General features: G+C 37.2%; 1 protein-coding gene across 2 annotated transcripts; it reads right to left on the bottom strand.

The window, feature by feature from the left end:
• Positions 1–928: 928 nt before the first annotated feature.
• Positions 929–12,200, bottom strand: LOC131030414 (F-box/kelch-repeat protein At5g15710). 2 transcript variants are annotated; one of them, XR_009102898.2, is made up of 2 exons: positions 9,491–12,199; positions 929–1,677 (listed from the first exon to the last, which is right to left on the bottom strand). XR_009102898.2 is itself a non-coding variant. In XM_057961244.2 (2 exons), exon 2 carries the CDS (start codon positions 11,147–11,149, stop codon positions 9,845–9,847), a length of 1,305 nt encoding a protein of 434 aa, XP_057817227.1. In that variant the 5' UTR covers positions 11,150–11,224; positions 11,727–12,200; the 3' UTR covers positions 9,268–9,844. The 2 variants fall into 2 exon arrangements, 1 of the variants encoding a protein (XP_057817227.1); XM_057961244.2 differs by lacking the exon at positions 929–1,677 and having other exon boundaries at positions 9,268–11,224; positions 11,727–12,200.
• Between the last annotated feature and the right edge of the window lie 1,343 nt (positions 12,201–13,543).

The raw sequence follows: 13,543 nt of genomic DNA on the forward strand, positions 1-13,543 counted from the left end.
AATAAAAGCATATTTTATTAAGGTTCACAAAGTCCCATAGCCATCCACGACTGAACTAGAATCTATTGACATCCATACAAGCAAAAACATCATTGTGTACCCCAAAATATCCTTTACCTTTGTACTTCTTGAGACAAACCGCATCCTATTATGCTTGCCAAACACACAAAGTTCACAAAATTCAAATCCAACAAAACAATTAGAATTACCATCCACATCAGAATCAAATGAAACGTGTAGATAAACAATGAAGCATGCCAAGTAGTTGGCCCAAAAAACATCCTCCAATGCACAAAACTCAATGTAGATCTACACACACCACGGTGAGACTCATATCATCATCCAAACTCAACCACCAAAGCATATCCAGATCAAAAAGACATAATCTAGATAGAATACACCACCTCAATCAATCGGAAACACTGAACTCGAAGCAACATAAATTCACTTGCCAATCAGACAATCACTAGAAAACTAAACTGGAACACTGCACTAACCAAATAAAAAAGTCCTCTAAGCCACAACATTGAAAACAACATATCAAAGAACCACCAAGCCTTCTCCGGACCAATTCTAACTAACAACCCACTATCAAAAACAGCAACAACTAACTCTACCATATGAGCAACAAAAGACCACATTGTATCCAGGAACCGCACTCCACAATCTTCACGTACTGGAGGAATGCAAAGCATTCTTCCACTAGGACACTAAAAACTTTTTCCTGCATAAATATTGTTTCTGTAGATTGAAACTTCCACTACACCAACCTTCTGGAAACACCTCAAGCTTGCTCAATATCACTACCAAACCATACAACAACATCAAAACATCACTTTTGAACCATCTACAACACATAATGACATCAATGACAACACAACACAACTCAAGTTTTCAACAGAAACTTCATACAAATGTTCACCATATCTTCAATGAAAATTATGTATTTATTCCAACATAATCTCACCAACAATTTCTAATCTCCTCTTTATACAATTGAAAAGGCCAAGCCTTTTATAGACTTCCAATTACAAATCAAGGGCCTAGATTGATCCTAATTCACAACCAAGATTAAACAATACAACCCTAAGGTGGGGAAAGGTATACCTACCACCACTTACAACATTTTTGACCAATGAGAAAAGTATACAATTTTCGTATACACATCCTTTTTGGAAAGGACCAATGAGAAAAAGGAGTTGTAATATTTCATTTTTGACCAATGAGAAAATTATACAATTTTTGTATACACGTCCTTTTTGGAAAGGACCAATGAGAAAAAGGAGTTGTAATATTTCATTCAATGCCTTTTACACGTCCATTTCTTCTTCTTTCATGAATTAGGGTTCAACAAATTTGGACATGTTGACTTTGAATTCTTTGATTGGTGGAGATGAGTAGGCACCACCTAAGCTTGCACACCTTGCAAGTTTTTTCTTCAATTCAATTTGTCTTCTTCAAAATGTTTTCCTTGATCATCATTCCACATCTCCATTTTTCATCTTTTGCCATCCTTTTCAAGAGTCCTTGATCTTTAGACATCCTTGACCTCGACCTCCTTGTCATAGTTGTATCCTTATTGTGATGTCCCTCTTTGTCATCTTCTTGAATATCTTGATCTATCTTCCCTCACATTCTTGCCTCTTCATCCTTCTCCATCATTCCATGCAATCATTCCTGAAAAGACAGAAAGGATTCCTAGATTGAAGTTATGGATAAATAATTCTTATCAATTCCAAACATGGGCAATTCATCCTTTAATCGCCTATAGAAAATTTAAAAGATGTTCCTACAACAACACTCTTTCAAAACTTTGGATTTTCATTTGAAATTGTCACTAATTCCTAATCCAATAATTCATATGCAAAAACATTCCAAAACTTCTTCAATTAACTTTTCAAAACTTTGACCCACTTCCTATATGCAATTCCAGAAAATTTATAAAATTTCAGTCCATAAGCAATTTGAAGTGCAAATTATTAACAAATCTAGAAATGAATTGCAATTTCAATTATCTTATGAGTCCTTTCTTTTTCCACCCAATGAATCCTCCAAACACTACTCCTGATGTCAACTCCAGATTTTGATATCATTTTCCTTCTTTCCAGGTCTGGATCTTTGTCTCATTCGTCGATCTCAGTTCTTGACTATCTGATCCACCTTACTTCTTGCCCTTAGTTCGCTGGCTTCTCTACTCCTTAAACTTGTTACAGGTCTGATCTTAAGTTCCAATTCGCTCACTTCAGATCCTGATTCACCCTTTTCTGGATTTGATTCACCTTTCTTCAGGTCTGATTTGCTTTAAAGTCAAGCACTTTTGCTTATAAATCTTAGAAAAGAAATTTCAGACTTGATCCTTGTTTCGAATTCGTCTTCCTCCTTATTTCTACCTTCGATTTGCATTGAAGTCTGTTATAATTCGCTTTGCTCTGCTGGGAGTTGTTTTTGGATTTGTCTTGAAAAAAAAGATTCAATTCATCTTAAATTAATAGGTGCCTCACGTGAAGGGTTGTTTTCTCTGCAAAAGGGGTCGGCTAAGCTTCATCCACTTCTAGTTCGTCCCTCTCTTGATTTTTCTTTTTCCAAAATTTTGAATAAACATTTTTGAAGGGAACTCCTCTTGTTTCTTTGTCTCAAGTCGCCTGTCTATGTTTAGCATTACATTGTTTCCTGAGCAGAGATTGGTGTGTCCATGGATTCCTAGGCAGAAATCCAAGGTGCGCATATTCTTAAAATCCATTTCAGTTTCACCAAGTCCGTGAAACCATTTATAGCCTAATATCACACCATCACTGCCCAAAGGTATTCTAAAATAATAAAATGCAACCCATCCGAGCTTCACACGCTCAACATACTCCTTCCAATTCATATTGATAACATCTTTAATACATATTACAAACCCTAGAGGGAGGACATGCACAAATGTAAACCAAGTGCTAAAGCGAGTTTAGAATTAAATTACTCATGCTTCCAAGTCAATCAGCACTATGACTAGTCTACTGTAATCCATCTTTCTGCCTTCAGGGAAGTGTATGAAGGTGCCCCTCTAATAGAAGCTAAAGATCTAGTGGACTGGTCAATTACCTTTCCTAATGATGTATCCTATAGAGGTTGCATATCTGTGTCAAACTGAGCATGTTCATCTATGTTAATACCTGACTCATCCAGCACTTCAGCCAAATGACTATATCCCTTGGCCATGCACCTATGCCCCAGAACTCACTTTTCCTTGCATGTGAAGCAACGGCCTTGCTTCCCTATATCTTACCCAGCTTCTTTATAAGCATCCATTTCAACACCAGGTGACCACTTTGTATCGATATTGTGTGTTGTTCTATTTGAGGCAGGCTGGTAGTAATGTTTATAATTTTATTTAGTTAGGGTCTTATGTTTGAGCAATTTTTCATGTGATTAGGCTTGCATAATAAATCCATCCAAGTCAGCTGGTTTAGGAGCCTCATCATATCCCTTTAACTCATTATTTGAACCAACAACAAACATGCAGGTTCATCTGGATGTTTCAATACCACAAACCTGCATTCATCGTCTTCCAAAATCTATATCATAACTACCAACAAACTCTTGCATGTTCTGAAGCAAAATTTATCAACTCTATGTAGTGGTCATCACTAGTCTTTTTATCAATCATGTCAAAGTAAAGAGGAGTAATCATTCCAGTTCAGAATATCATCCTTGAGACCATCTTGAACATCCAAATCATGATGATGCCTCTAATCATATGCGATTCACTCCCAATGTAGGGATGCAAACTGAATTTGCTCCAATTCAATCATCGGACATGTTAAAATAAACCTCAAGTTTGTGGACCCACACATGTGGGTTAATTTACCCTAGTCCATCAAATCTAGGGATGCTAATTTTGGCATCTGAGGTTGGGCTCCAACTTTTAAGATGGCTATTTCTTTCTTCAGGCCCATGATCATCAGCTCTTCTCATATCAAAGTATGTCTATAAGTCATATTTTTCTCTAAATTCATCACCATTGGCCCTACTCGCTTTTCATAGCCTTTCTTGATCTATGAACTAGGATGGATAGTCCATATTGTAGTCTTCAACATACAAATTTCAAGAGGGGCATAAAGTTCACGTTCTTTAAGCAATATTAAACCCAAAATACGTAAGGGAATGAAAGCAAAACATCACCATAAAAATAAAAACATGGATTTACCCTAAAGAAATCCATGTGTGAGAGAAAACACCAGTACCATGTGAGCTACGACTTAATTAAATCCACAACTCCAGTGGCAATATATATGTTAAGCCTCTTGAACCTTCTGAGTTCTAACAGCTTGAATCTCCCTCAATCCAATCTCTACAATCCCAAAAAAATTCTAAAACACCTCACTTTTTTCTTCTTACCACAATCTATTTTGAAACTCAGAAACTTACTCAAAATTCCCTTATAATCCCAATTACATGCCCTCTAGATACCCAGTATGGATTTACAACAGTTATTTAATGCTTTACAATAGAAAACAGAAGATCAACAGTTAAAAGAAGTTGAACAATTAAGGAAAGCGGAACACCACAAGTTGTTTTCTATCATATAACAAAACCGCCACTTGTCATCAAAGGCATTTATGAAACCACCACTCTTATGAGGAAACTACTACTGACAATTGCACAACTGATGCTGAACAAAACCATTGTTTCTTTTTTACCAAACCGTTGCTCTTCTAGACAAAACGCCTGATGGAAACCAATAGTTTCACCCAAAACAATTTTCTCTTCTGCCAAAGCCCACTCTGAGATGTCCCATATCATCCTGAACATTATCCAACATCCAAATAACTGAATCTGTTTTGAAACCTCTTCTTCCATGTTGCCATGGAGGCTTTTGGGGACTCAAAACAAGAGGGATGCTTCTCTACTTATTTTTTAAATTTTTTCTTCTGCCATACCCTGCTGTAAGATATCTCACATCATCCTGACATTCTTAAGCACCCAAGTAACTGACTCGATTTTGAAACCTCTTCTTCCTTCTTGCCATGAAGTCAAACCAATCCTTTTACAGATCCCATAAACCTAATACAGAGGCTTTTAGTCCCCAAAATCTATAGAATCACAAAATGAGAGATGCTTCTCTTGATAGATGACATGACTGCCATCTCACCTTACACCACTCCAACCACAATCCTGGAAACCTTTGTGAGCTACCATGTGAATGATTTGCTAATGCCATACAGCTTGAACATGAAGGAACTTAATCAACATTTGTTCTCTCCTCAAAGCAAAAGATCCTTGTGCTTCTACTCAATATCCTTCCTCCATGAAGATTCAAGAGCCCTGTAATCCACATTTAGTAATGCCATACTTCTTCTTGTCTTTGTATACGAACAGCACAAAACTTTTACCACCCTTGATCAAGCAATACTTGTTTGCCCTTTGATAATAGACATTTTTTCTATCAAGCATGTAGGGGCTGCCAACCATAACTCCATACACATCTAAAGGAACAACATCTACAAACATTTCATCAACAAAACTGGAGTTAATAGCAAACTTCAATCTACATTATCTACTCATAAGCAAACTAGCATCTTCTTTGATCCAACCCAAAGCCAAAGTCTTGGGGTGTGACTAAGTTTCTAGACCAAGTTTTCCAACCAAATCTTAAGATATGAATTTATCTTGTGAACAAGAATCAAAAAGTGCATTAATTACAACACCCTTGACTTGAATCTTGAAGTTAAACAATGCTTTTAGTGCCAAAAAACTAATTTTCCTTGTAGTTCAAGAAAGTTAAAAATCCAACTCTAAGCTACAATAAATCTCCTCCCCCTTTTTAATTACTACAGTTGCTTCTTGAATAATGTGCATAGAGTTTTTCTTACCCTTTTCATCTTTTCTAACATGAGCATTTCCCTAGACGTAGCTTAAAACAAGATGATTCAATATGACTATCTCCTCTTGGTCCTTGTGGAATTTGCCTTCTTTGTCTTGGCTTTGGCTCCATTTATCCTTGGAGAGGATTGGAATATTATCTATCCACCTCAAGATAGTAGTATATGCACGTGTTTCATCTATGTCCACCAGTTTTGATAGCAATACAAACCTCCAAAAATAGCTAGGAAGGTCCCCAAAGTACGTCAAGACCTCCTCATCTTACACATCAGTCCCCATTTGAATAACCATTCCACAAAAATTCACTAGCGTACTCTTATAACACTTTGTCCGTCTTCTGTTTCAAAAAATGTCATTTCATACATTTTTCCTATCATAAGATAAATTGATCCCATGAACTAATATGAGGTTGCTTTCTTAAAGTCAAAGAATACAAGAGACTTTCAAATTAAGTCAAAGCATGCTTGGCTAATTTCAATCAAGCAAAGAAGATTTTTGTTCCATATTAAGAAAATGCATGTTAAAATATATGTCCAATAAAGCCACCTACTGGTCAAGTTTATTAGCATTCACTTTTCTTTCAAATGACAGAATCCCATCTTTGCCTCAGCCTTAAATAGAGGTTTATTTGTAAGACTTGCCTTACCGTGTGAAGATCATGGGTGTTCCTCTTGCTCTTGATACCTTCTAAAGAGCAGATTTTCACCACGAGAGCCTCCATGATGCCCTTCACTATCTCCACTGAAACAGAAATATTTGCCTATAATGTCCCCTTTTGTAAATGCCCTAGTTTTTGCCCTAAAATCACAATCCCAAGTAAGGAAGGAATGAAATAGAGACATCATTTACCAATTAGATCCTGATTGAGACCCCTTAATCATGTTAAAAATAAAATTGATCTTTCCTACTAAGGTTAGTAGCATTATCTTAATAATCATTGTAAATTACATAATGTGCATGTGGGATCCAATAACACTTTCCCTAAAAACCTATCCCCATTATGGAATCCCCAAGAACTTATCCATCAAACCCAGGAGCACAGAATGACACCCGCCATTCGGACTCACAGCCCCACACAGGGTTGCTCTACTTGAATGGAACCTTGTGCTACTTGCATCCATTATATGTATTCTATATTCAAGTATTGACCAACAATACATCCACATTATGGAGACCCTTGGGAGATCATACAAGGCGCCTCGAGCCTATCCATCAAGCCCAGGAGCACGGAATGACACCCGTCATTCGGCCTCCCAGCCCCACTCGGGGTTGCTCTACTTGAATGGAACCTCGTGCTACTTGTATTCCTTACATGTACATTCTCCCCTCCATAATGGGACGGCAGATTGGATGAAGGCTTTAAAGGAATCTCCATCATAATTAATTGTTCATATATATATACTAACAATAATAGTAGGAATGACAACATTAATTACTAAGCATTATTATATGAGGACTCAATATGATCAAGATTATGTAGCATCATACACAGCACTTGGTAATTAACAAAGTCTGCTGATATCTCTGCAATTATATGTCTTTTCTTTATTTGATTGTCTTTCTATTGTCTGCTGTTCAATGCCTTTTTCTCCAAATGAATCTTCTTCTTAAATATCCTTCAAGGAAGATGAATAGACACCTCCCTTACCCTTTCACCAAACAATGTGTCTTCTCAAGGTAGTCGCTGCTTAAAACATAATTACTGCTTTTAATACAAATCACTGCCTTTTCTGTTTTTCACCTTCCTGCTCTAAACTTGGACGATTAACCATTTTTTATGTCTTTGAATTGGGCATTTAAACATATGGGTTGACTCAAATATTAATCTAATTTTATTCTTTCTGAGTCAGCCACAAATTTAAATAATAATAAGTCGGCTAGAAATATAAAATTTATTCTTTTAATGTAAGGCATTTGACAACTTGGAGGTCAGCCTGGCATAATTAATTGCCTATGTGATTATTATTTAAGGCTGCGATTAGGAATTCAGGAGGGAATATTGGGGATATGATATTGCCACATCAGCCTCTAACTTGAGGAACCTTCATTTTTCAACAAGAATTTCAACATCTCTCTCCATGCATCCTAGTTCTCTTTTTCACCTACAGTAGTCAATGTCACTTTGCAAAGATAATAAATCTCCTTCACTTCATCTTGTGGGTATGATGCTGCAAAACACTCACAGCTGCTTCCACAAAGAATAGAAACCACTCTGATACCACTTGATCTGCAAACTGGGATGGATAATCCATAAACTAATCTTCAACATCCAGATTTAATGAAGGGCATAAAGACAGGATTTCTTCAAACAATATTAAACTCAGAATATGTTAAGAAATTAGAGCAAACATTGCCACAAAATTGAGGTCACGAATTTATCCTAGAAAAACCCATGTGTGGAAGAAAACTCCAGTGGCAATAGAATGATCTGATAAAAGTGCAGTAGGTGTTGCAGAGTCTAGGTCATTTCTATAACATCCCTTCTTGTTTTGTTTATGTTTTCAACCAAAAGCTGGTTACTTTCTTCTATTATCAATTTCAACTAATGTCTATCTCATTCTTCCTCAGACAACATTCTTGTTATGATGTGACAGCTTCACAAAAATTGTTGCATAACTATATTTGTTCTAATTCTCTCAAAATATCTAAACTATTATCTCTTAGGAATGCAAAGAACTTAACTAGAATACATTTTATTTTTTATACTACATTTTCTGTCTCTAATATCTGTTATTCTTTTCCCTTTTCCCTTTTTAACCATTTTTTGTTTTTCCTTTTAAATGTTCTCATAAGATATGTCCACCTCATTACAATGAGGTAACTTTGCAACAATTGGTAAATGACATATCCTTTTTATGACTCAAAAAAATCAAGTGATCATAAACGTTGAAGATGGCAAATCAGCTTTAGCATTAGAAACGTTTAGTTTTGGTAAAGGATACGGAAATCACCAGAGTAAATATTGCAGAGATACATGCTCATTGGACTACTAGTGGATAAACAGTCATTGTTTTGATTAGTATGCCCCAATCTGAATAAATAGCATTTGAATTTTAGCAATCTTTTTGGATTTCAGGGATTTCTATGTTCTAATGTCTAACTATTTGACCCTGTCTCAATCTGATGCAGTACCCATGAATGGCACACACTTATAATGTTCTGTATCCATCTATCAGAAACTTAAGGTTGGAGGACGACTGACAAGCCTAAATAGCATGCTTATCAGGGACTGTCGATAAGGAAGCATGGTGAGATTTCCAGTTTTGTCTAGCTTGGAAAAGAAAATATGGTAAATAAATAATATCTCAAAGACCAGAAGGAAAGAAACAACATAAATATTAAAGCAATCTTTTCAATTTTAATGAAAATATATATTTGACACCACAGATGTTGGTCAGAAGAAAAAACCAAGTGGACCACATCTCTGCTCCTTCTCAACAAAGCTTCAATGACATAAAGTTCTCATGTGATTGTAAGATTTCCAAAAATATTATTGTTCGAAATTACTGTATTAACTGTAATCAGAAATTAAAAAATAAATGTCAAAAATGGCTGACTGAACTTTGTGAAGCCAACATTAGTACAAAAAGGACGGACTAGTGCTCCATTTTAGAATTTAACTTACAATATCATTTTGGCCATTCAAAATCACTGTTCCAGAACCCTATCTTCCCAATATGCTACATAAATTCGTTTTCTTTGATCCAATCCTGATGAACGCTGCCAAGTGGTTTCTATCATTTTACCATGTAAAAATTCTTCAACATTGCTTAGCTGTGATGCACTTCAAAATATCCAATCCGGTCACAATAAATCAGACCATTCTGTTGACTTCCAGGTAACTTTACTTGTTGCAGATTTCACCAATCTCATAAACAGGTTGTACCAAAAAAGCATTTCAAGATACACACAGAGTGTATATTAAAAGGTTTCCTGCAACCTTGCATATAACTGTTGCCAAAACATCAAGATATAAATGTTAATAGATAGATGCATCAAACCTCGGTTCATAAAAGGTCACCTGGCTGTTCCATGACTGAAGGGGGCAGCCAATTATCCATGACCACATTTTCTTGTCCACGTCATAGAGCAGGCCCTTACCTTGATTCCATGATGTGAAACAGATCAAATTATCCTGCCCAAAGCACTCAAACCGCTCTGCAGATAACCTCAATAATATTCTAAAAAATCTCTGAGGCATTCTCCCTATCTCTATCCATGATGTTCTTACATGATCTAATTCCCAAATCCTCATGCTTTGGTGCGTACTGTACAATCCTATTCTTCCTACCAAAAAAAGGCGATTCCGGGCTCCACCTACAAGGTAACCATCCAGCAAAGATCTGGGAAACTTGGCCGGTATATGCTCCCAATAACCTGCGTCCATTTTGTACATCATTAACCCAAGTGGGGACAGAGTCTCCAGATAGATCTTGGAGTCACAAAATGCCATTTTTGATGAGCAAAGATTCACAGCAGGCATGCTCTGATGAACAGACCAAGTATTTAGCTTTGAATCGTAAACCTCTGTAGGCAAAGTTCTGTCTCCAAATATGTCACTCGCTGCAATAACCTTGAATGATTTATTTTGCCTGTCCACAACCATGATGAGCTGTCTCTGTTGATTATGATGCATGCTGGGCAGTATCCTCCATTCTTGCGTTAGGGGATTGCAAACCATTGTTTTGAAACAAGGTCCATCCAGACCTGAAAAACATACGAGACCCCCAGAAGAACCAACCAACCAGAATGCCCAATCAGGAAGAAATCCAAAAGGAAGCTTATGCCAACTTTTCAAGGGAAAACTGAATACCGAGCACTGAGGAGTCTGCAAATTTTTCCAAAATGTAAGAAGACAAGGTCCATGCGAGGGTACCTGAGAATGGAATTTCAGAAAACTACTGTCCTGCAAAATTGAATTCCATCTCCTGCACACAGACCTTAATCTGAAGAGATAAAAGGGAGGCACCCTAGCAAGGACTTCGCTAATTAGATCCTCTGGCAAATGCCCCCATATTGTTTCTTCCATTTGAATGTCAAGCTGAAAACATCGACCAAAAGAGGCAACGGTTTCTTCATCAAAGCCTCGGGGTTTTGTTTTAAGAACCTTCTGTCGAAATGTATTGCTGCTGCTCTCGCTCAAAGGGACCTGTTGCTTTTGTGGCTCTTCATCGCATAACAACTCTGTTTTGGGACGTTCTGTGGTAACAGTATCAACTTTGGCGGATGCCATATCAAGTCTATCCACGCTCGTTTTGCATTCAACCAGGAACGTTTCATCCATGATCCTTAAAAGTCAAGGCAAATCCAACTTGTGTTGCAACAAGACTGTATTTCCCCAATAGACCACACCAAAAACCTGCCCCAAAGAGAAAAATTTTCGGGGAGAGGTATTTACGTTCAATCCACGTACATGGAAAAAACCAATAAATTTCTACAATTCTCACAACCTAGATAAATCCTTTACATTTCAAACCAGTCCACATGAAAACTCAAAATTCCCCCTTTTTTAGTCAACCTAATAGAAACTTGACTCTTAAACGGAACCCAGTGAAAAAATGTATTGTGACCCGATTATAATATTTCCATCAAATCAAATAAGGAAAGTGGAAATAAAAGGAAATGAGGGCATCAGTAAACTGCATTCTCAAGAAAAAAAATACACACGGGGGCCAAAAAACTGCAAGTTGAAGACACAGACAGCTATGTGCATCACAAAAACTGCATTTTGGGGGCAACCCAGATAAGAAATGAAAATTTCTTGCACAACGCCCACACCTATCAGGAACGCACACATCATATTTTCTAACACCCAATTTCTTAAGGCCTAAATAAGCAAAGGAAGTACAGACTGCACATACCAAATTCAATTCGTGGCCCCGCAAAGCCAGGAAACCTCGACCACAAATCTCCAATCTGAATATTATTATTATTCACTTGAAAAGTGTATTAACATAAAATGATCGAACCGGGAGATCGGAATAGTGACAGATAAACTAGATTGAAAAAGATAATGTACCCCAGGGAACGTAAATATCATTTGCTTTTGATTCCGACATTAATATCATTCTCTCGCCGCGCCAAAATTTCATTTCCTTTGCCCTATAATTTTACTGATAAATACAACTACAGATAGGCCAGCAATCATGAGATAGGATATTACAAGGAGGCAAATGTAAATTAAGCACTAATTACAGAATACAAGAAAATTGATCTCCCATACTTCGGACGAGCAATGAGAAGTAGGAACCTCTCGCCCAATGGTATCACATACTCGCAATAGCTCTACCTCTAGCCATTTTGAACATATTTGTTACTACTGTTTGTGTGGATAGTTTTCTTGTCAAACACAAACCGTTTTTACAGTTCGATTTGGACAACAAGTTTTAAGTCAATATCTCTGAAGTTACGGAAGGTCAAAAGATATTATCATGTTTACAGTTACATTCAATATAAGTTTAAGCTTTTAGTTAAGAATTAAAGATTAGTGGCTTTGTTCGAGATAAATTTCATTATTTCTTTCTAAAAATGTTAGAGAGGGCTTCGGTCTTAGCTCGTCCGGTGGTGGATCCCAATTTAAGGCCCCTAGCTCGTCTGGTTGTGGATCACAACTTAAGGTCCCTAGCTTGTCCGGTCGTGGATCACAACTTAAGGCGTGGGTATGATCCCCATGGTCTTGAGTTCGAGTCCCCGGTTGTGTTAACTATGTGTGTGTTGCTACCTTGTGAGTGGGTCGTACACACTGGGGGATTAGTCTTGCTTCGGCAAGGACACCTCGAGATTCCACGATAGCGAATATAAAAAAAAAATGTTAGAGATCTTATATTCAATAATGTTTGATTTTTAATATATTCATTCAAAATCATTTAACTTCACCGACAAATCAAAATTACTTTTAGATTTTTTTAATTATTTGAAATAACTAATTGTCATATTATTAGTTACTTTCATTTTAGATGAAAATAAAGTAAATTTTTATTTGATCTTGATTAATCAATGTAATAAAATAAATATTTTAAAATGGAGTCATTGCGGAGAACAGTGGAAGCTAGGGCTTGGATGAGGCATGGAGGTACAGGATACGCGCAGAGCGAAAGACATGAGTAGGTGTTTGTGGTGCAGGGTGGCCCTCGTCGATATTTCAATCTTCTTGTCAGGGTGTGTGTGCAAAGGAGTGTCAAGTCGAGAAGGGCTTTGAAGGGCTTTTTTGGCAAGGACTTTCAGTTTGGTCATGAGAGGAATGTTGATGTCGTCTAGGATGGGAGGGACTCTTCTTCCAGTCGGCATTTTGGTTCTTTTGGTTGTTCTTCTGGCCCTGCATCTTTTTCTAGTGTCGTGCAAAATTTCCTGGGGCAGCGCAAGGTACAGAATGGGGCAGAATGCTCTAAAGATTCTTCGTCTCTGAAGTTGGTTTCTGTGGAGCTTGTTGGTGGGGTTGAAGAGAAGGTGGAACATAATGAGAGGTTTTTTTCTGGGTTAGGCCTGATTGGGTGTTTCAAAGGCATTTGGCCAAGCCTAAGAGATCTTCATAAATGGATCACTGAGAAATGGGAACCCCTATGTGGATGGATGTATTCAACTTTACCCCAGCACTCATGGTTTTTTAATTGTAGTTTTTAAAAATGAGAGACGGGAACAAGGTGCTTTGTGACCATCGATGGTGTTGGGAGGGTCATCA

Source organism: Cryptomeria japonica, chromosome 7 (assembly GCF_030272615.1).
Source record: "Cryptomeria japonica chromosome 7, Sugi_1.0, whole genome shotgun sequence".
Lineage (NCBI taxonomy): Eukaryota > Viridiplantae > Streptophyta > Pinopsida > Cupressales > Cupressaceae > Cryptomeria > Cryptomeria japonica.